The 6,805-nt window shown below is 51.7% G+C and overlaps 1 protein-coding gene across 1 annotated transcript in view; it reads right to left on the bottom strand.

Moving 5' to 3' along the window:
- LOC108803552 (MAP/microtubule affinity-regulating kinase 4-like) overlaps positions 1–6,727 on the bottom strand; it is a 23,112-nt gene extending 16,385 nt beyond the window's left edge. The window contains exons 1-4 of the mRNA XM_018575384.1: positions 6,431–6,727; positions 2,917–3,036; positions 2,186–2,285; positions 110–219 (exon numbers count right to left, since the gene is read on the bottom strand). Coding sequence (XP_018430886.1) covers positions 110–219; positions 2,186–2,285; positions 2,917–3,036; positions 6,431–6,727 — 627 coding nt within the window. The remainder of the gene's footprint in view (positions 1–109; positions 220–2,185; positions 2,286–2,916; positions 3,037–6,430) is intronic.
- Between the last annotated feature and the right edge of the window lie 78 nt (positions 6,728–6,805).

Here is a 6,805-nt window from a genome sequence, read left to right as displayed (position 1 = left end):
ATACAAGGAGATTTGGGGGGTGCTGAGGGACATGATACAAGATTAGAGTAGAGAGATGGGGTTGGGCACTCATGTACGACAGTTCAGGGAAAGGATCTGATTGGCTCACCTCGGCTTTCCTCCCCAGCAGTAGGTAAGTTGCCATAACTTCATTATACTTATTGGAGCCGAGAGCATCTTTGATCTCCTCCCGGGAATATCCCATATCCAGCATAGTCTCTGGAAAAAAAGATGGATGGTCACAGAACTGACTGGACTCTCTTCTGGGGGGTTTCTTGAAGCAATATGAGATCATCTGCCATTCCTATCATCTCCATTTACGCTCAGTGGCCACTTTATTAGGGACACCTATCCAGTGCTCATAAACGGCGTCCATACCGTCATGTAATACACATTGTGACATATAGATCATTTACAATCTTAAAGGGGCCTAACATTTTCCACCCACCAGTCTGAACGATGAACACTAGTCATGATGTGTCCATGTCTGAAAGCCATACACACCACATTCTGACCCTCCATCGGCACGTCAAAGCAGTAGTCCGGATTCCTCAGCCTGGCAAAGTTCTTCCGATGGCTGGTTGCCTGTTTTCTGGATGTTGCGCCCTTTGTAGTCTCATTTTCTGTTCTTAGCGGACAGGAGGGTCCGTCCTCTTTGGGGTTCTGTGTGTGGTGAGTACAGGGACAGCCTGCCGCTGGCACTGACATAAAGAGATGTTCTTGAAGCCGCTGGGGACGTCTTGTCAGAAGCTGTCCAATCATTCTCCTCTGACCTGACCATATAATGTCCTGCACCTACAATCATCCCATGGGAAAGGCTTCGGAGATCAGCATCTCCCCATTGTAATGTTTGCTCCCCCAGGAAGTGGACCTCTAGATCAGCGGTTCTCAAACTGTGCAACCTCGGGACCCACATTTGTCCTCTGTTCTCTCACTTCCCGATCTACTGAGCCGACCTGTGACAGTCTCATTGTCACAGGTCGGCTAGAACTAGGAGGTGAGTGAGAAGCCCCTCCCCCTCATAGTTCTCCTTTAAGTCGCGACCCAAGTGGCACTGCAATGTCCCATGTTGCGGTTGTGACGACATGTGATCAGTTTATGAGTTAAATGTGTATTGGTGCCGAGTTGTGTTTAAATTATGTTATACTGGGTAACCTGCTTATCAAAAGACTGTCAGCACCCCCCCTCCCCCCCTCGTTATCTCCCATTGTACTCCGAAGGAGCTCAGGACAATGACATTCTGGCCAGGCTCCTGCTATGGCTGTCTGGAGCTGTGTAGCAGGGGAAGCCCTGTGGTGTTGTGCAGACAGAATGTCTATGGAGGGGCAGGGGGGATGTGATGGGATTATAGTTTTAGCTGATCACTTTCTGTATAAAATGTTGCAGTTTCTTAATAAATCAGAGTTTGTTTCACCCTACACTCGAGTCTCGGCCAGTGACTGGGTGGAGGGCAGGGTGTCTGGGGGCCTAAAGCATGCAGACATGTAGATCATGTCTGCATGCTTTAGGCCCCGTTCACATTGAGCGATTTATCGCGCGGTAATTCCCGCGATATCGCGGCTATTTACCGCGCGATATCGCTCTCCAATGCAAGGCAATAGGGCAAAGGGTCCTGCTGTCGCGAGTCGTGCGTCGCTACAGCAGGACCCTTTTTGGAGCGGATTTTGCCGCGATTCCATTCTTTGCAATGCAAGCATTTGCGCGATGTCGTGCGACCAATTGCGCCATATTCACACTGCGCGATTCGCAAATCACGCGTTTGTCGCGCGATTTGCATTTTGCGCGATTTGTCGCGCGATATCGAGCAAATGGTTGCATTGAGCAAGCGAGAGTCGCGGCAAAATCCGCTCCAAAAAGGGTCCTGCTGTAGCGACGCACGACCCGCGACAGCAGGACCCTTTGCCCCATTGAGATGCATTGAAGAGCGATATCGCGCGGTAAATAGCCACGATATCGCGGGAATTACCGCGCGATAAATCGCTCAATGTGAACGGGGCCTTAAGTTGCAGCAACACGACTGGCTGTGTGCCTATTTCGTGTGATGAGAGCTGTACCTAACAAAGTGGCCGCCGAGTGCAGTTACAGCAGCAAAAGCCGCGCGGACGACATTGCATTCCGGAGCCATACAGAGAGCGATGGAGAATGTGTTTCCTCTAACGCTAACTAGATCTGCCTTCCATCTCACCGATACGCTTGGGGTCAGCGTTGTCCTCTTCTGGCTCTTTATAAGGCTTCAGATCGTCGGTGTCGAATCCAATGTTCATCCATTTGTCATTCATGATTTGCTGAGGGGCGTAAGCAGAGAGTCAGCTGGGAAAAGACACCGGTCACCATGACATACATGCACACGGACGGACATACATGCACACGGACGGACATACATGCACACGGACATACATACATGCACACGGAAATACATACATGCATACAGACGGACATACATGCCTACAGACGGACATACATGCATACAGACGGACATACATGCATACAGACGGACGGACGGACATACATGCATACAGACGGACATACATGCATACAGACGGACGGACGGACATACATGCATACAGACGGACATACATGCATACAGACGGAAACGCATGCATACAGACGGAAACGCATGCATACAGACGGACATGCATGCATACAGACGGACATACATGCATACAGACGGACATACACGCATACAGACGGCACTGCATGCACTGACGGACATGCATGCATACAGACGGACATACATGCATACAGACGGACATGCATGCATACAGACGGACATGCATGCATACAGACGGACATACATGCATACAGACGGACATACATGCATACAGACGGACATGCATGCATACAGACGGACATGCATGCATACAGACGGACATACATGCATACAGACGGACATACATACAGACGGACGCAGGTTACCTCCAGAGTACATCTCTTGCTGGGATTCAGCACCAGGAAACGCCGTAGGACGCTCTCGCAGTCCGTGCTCATGTAGAAGGGGACTCTGTATTTACCGCGGAGGACTCTCTCCCTCAGTTCCTGTGAATAGAGACCGCAGACATGACCCAATGACAGCCTCGGCCTGCTAAGATGTACCGGGCCATCTATGGAATGATTCAATTAGGCCCCGTTCCCACTGCGCGATATGCAAATCGCGCGATGTCGCGTTCAAGCTTGCATTGTCGCGTTCAAGCTTGCATTGTCGCGTTCAAGCTTGCTAAATCCGCACCAAAAAGGGTCCTGCTGTAGCGACACACGACCCGCGACAGCGACACACGACCCGCGACAGCGACCCGCGACAGCAGGACCCTTTGCCCCATTGGAGCGCGATATCACGCGGTAATTTGCCGCGATATCGCGGGAATTACCGCGCGATAAATCGCTCAATGTGAACGGGGTCTAAGGAGCGCTTCAGCCTCAAACACAATCTGTCATTTCACCTGAAAGCCCGACCTGCGACGCTCGCCTTCATTACACAGGAACACTACTCGGTGCCGCTGCTTGTCGGTTAAAGTGCATGTATAGCCAGATCTGTGTTTGTAGTTTTGGATAGAGCACGGAAGGGTTAAAGTGACATGAAACCCTCAGATGGTGTAACATAAAACAATACTGTAATGTGCGTCTTACTGTAATCCATGGTAGTTTCCCTTCTCTTTGCTGCTCTTCCTTTTAAATCCTAATCTCTTCTCATGCTGGGGGAGAACTTCCCTTTGCAGCTGAGTGCCTCTTCCTGTAGTGCTGGCTCAGGTTGTGAACCTTCACACAGACACCGTGTATCCATTCCTAGGACAAGGCAGTCTGCTGCAAAGGGAAGTTCTCCCCCAGCATGAGAAGACATGAGGATATAAAAGGAAGAGCAGCAAAGAGAAGGGAAACTACCATGGATTACAGTAAGGCGCACATTACAGTATTGTTTTATGTTACACCATCTGAGGGTTTCATGTCACTTTAAGAACCCAGTCAGGGAGATTTCCCTTCACTTCCTGTACCAGAGACACAGTGGGAAGTAAGAAGGGATCTCTTTAAAAGGAGAACTATGAGGGGGGGGAGGGGCTTGTCACTCACCTCATAGTTCGGGGTGACGTGTGACAATGAGACTGTCACAGGTCGGCTCAGTAGATCGGGAGGTGAGAGAACACATACCGGCGCTCGCTCACTTCTCGATCCTGTCACGGCTCTCTGCCGTGACAGGGGGAGGGACTGGATTCCCCTCTCCCCGCTCTGATCCTCCAGCGCTGGCTGGCGGAACGGACGGGGGAGGGGGCGGGTACAGCTGGCTCTGCCTCTAGATAGGAGGAGCCAGCTGTCACTCACGCAGCTGGGCGGATCTCGATGTCGGGATCCGCTCCGGCTGCGGCGTCTCAGTATACCGCGCGCTGCAGCTCCCTATATACTGAGCCAAGGGTGACGGGAGGACGCTAGTTTGTGTCCTCCCCTGACCCCGAGAACTATGGGGGAAAAGCCCTGACCCCGTAGTTCTCCTTTAAAGAGAGGGACAAAAAATCCTTCTTAGAGAGTTGTCGCTGGAACATGTGTCCCATAGAACATTCCTCCTCACCTTCAGGTTCTGTGACAACTTGAAATTGTTGGCTTGCCCAACTCTTTCTGTTCTGGGGCAATAGCCAACAGGACTAGGAGAGGGTGCGTTCCTCTAGTGGGGACACCAGGAAAAAAAACTTATTAGAAGTTCTAACCCACCATCAACCTATCCCAGAAAAGAAAAAACATTGGCTATACATACACTTGTACAAGCTCCTCCTTCAAACCATTGAGATCTCAGGATGTCGAGAGATCCCTTCATGGATCATCCATATGGAGAAGGAGATCCCCTGCATGGAGCGTCCTGGAGTCAGGAAAGAAGAGGATACCTGTACGGAGTATCCACAGGGGGAAGGAGATCTACGTATGGAGCTTCCTGGAGGAAGTGGATTCAATCATGGAGCATCCAGAGGGAGACTGAGACCCCAACATGGAGCATCCAGAGGGAGACAGAGATCCCAACATGGAGCATCCAGAGATCCCAACATGGAGCATCCAGAGATCCCAACATGGACCATCCAGAGGGAGACAGAGATCCCAACATAGAGCATCCAGAGGGAGACAGAGATCCCAACATGGAGCATCCAGAGGGAGACAGAGATCCCAACATGGAGCATCCAGAGGGAGACAGAGATCCCAACATGGAGCATCCAGAGGGAGACAGAGATCCCAACATGGAGCATCCAGAGGGAGACAGAGATCCCAACATGGAGCATCCAGAGGGAGACAGAGATCCCAACATGGAGCATCCAGAGGGAGACAGAGATCCCAACATGGAGCATCCAGAGGGAGACAGAGATCCCAACATGGAGCATCCAGAGGGAGACAGAGATCCCAACATGGAGCATCCAGAGGGAGACAGAGATCCCAACATGGAGCATCCAGAGGGAGACAGAGATCCCAACATGGAGCATCCAGAGGGAGACAGAGATCCCAACATGGAGCATCCAGAGATCCCAACATGGAGCATCCAGAGGGAGACAGAGATCCCAACATGGAGCATCCAGAGATCCCAACATGGACCATCCAGAGGGAGACTGAGATCCCAACATGGACCATCCAGAGGGAGACTGAGATCCCAACATGGACCATCCAGAGGGAGACTGACATCCCAACATGGAGCATTCAGAGGGAGACAGAGATCCCAACATGGAGCATCCAGAGGGAGACTGAGATCCCAACATGGAGCATCCAGAGGGAGACTGAGATCCCAACATGGAGCATCCAGAGGGAGACTGAGATCCCAACATGGAGCATCCAGAGGGAGACTGAGATCCCAACATGGAGCATCCAGAGGGAGACTGAGATCCCAACATGGAGCATCCAGAGGGAGACTGAGATCCCAACATGGAGCATCCAGAGGGAGACTGAGATCCCAACATGGAGCATCCAGAGGGAGACTGAGATCCCAACATGGAGCATCCAGAGGGAGACTGAGATCCCAACATGGAGCATCCAGAGGGAGACTGAGATCCCAACATGGAGCATCCAGAGGGAGACTGAGATCCCTGCATGCAATGTCCTGAAGGCTAGGGAGATGCAGATCCCTTCATGGACCATCCGGAGGAAGATGGAAAACCCTGCATAGAGGATCCTGAAGGCATGGGGGAAGACGCCTTCATAGAGCAACCATAGGGAGACGGAGATCCCAACATGGAGCATCTTGAATGTAAGGAAGGAGGAGATTCCTGCATGGTTCATCCCGGGGGAGAAGGAGATTCCTGCATGGAATGTCCTTGAGGCCAGGGGAAGGAAATAGCTGCATGGAGGGTCCGGAGGGAGGAAGGGAACCCTACACGGAGGGTCCTGGAGACACGGGAGGTGAAGATCCCTGGATGGAGCACCTTTGAATCACTAACATTGATGACTTGTACCATACACAGCAGAAGTATACCTTAAGGTTCTGTCCATCAAAGGGAAGGGACCCGCTGACCAGGGTGTAGAGGATGACCCCCAGGCTCCAGACGTCCACCTCAGGTCCGTTATACCTCTTTCCCTGAAAGAGTTCCGGAGCAGCATATGGAGGACTGCCACAAAACGTGTCCAGCTTCCCTCCGGGAGTAAACTCGTTACTGAAGCCAAAGTCTGCAATCTTTATATTGGCGTCGGAGTCCAGGAGCAGATTCTCCGCCTGCAGAGATGAGAGACGCAGATAATAATCATCCCGTTCCCAGGCAACATGAGGGCCCATTGCAGCTTCCTGTCCACCATTCTGTAATGCTTCGTGTATCCGAGCCCAAACCCGAGTGATCAGAACCAGCAAGCGGCT

Source organism: Nanorana parkeri, unplaced genomic scaffold (genome assembly GCF_000935625.1).
Source record: "Nanorana parkeri isolate BGI_ZX_2015 unplaced genomic scaffold, ASM93562v1 scaffold3859, whole genome shotgun sequence".
Lineage (NCBI taxonomy): Eukaryota > Metazoa > Chordata > Amphibia > Anura > Dicroglossidae > Nanorana > Nanorana parkeri.
The sequence above is the reverse complement of the archived record's forward strand: the minus strand, read 5'-3'. Positions and strand labels throughout refer to the sequence as shown.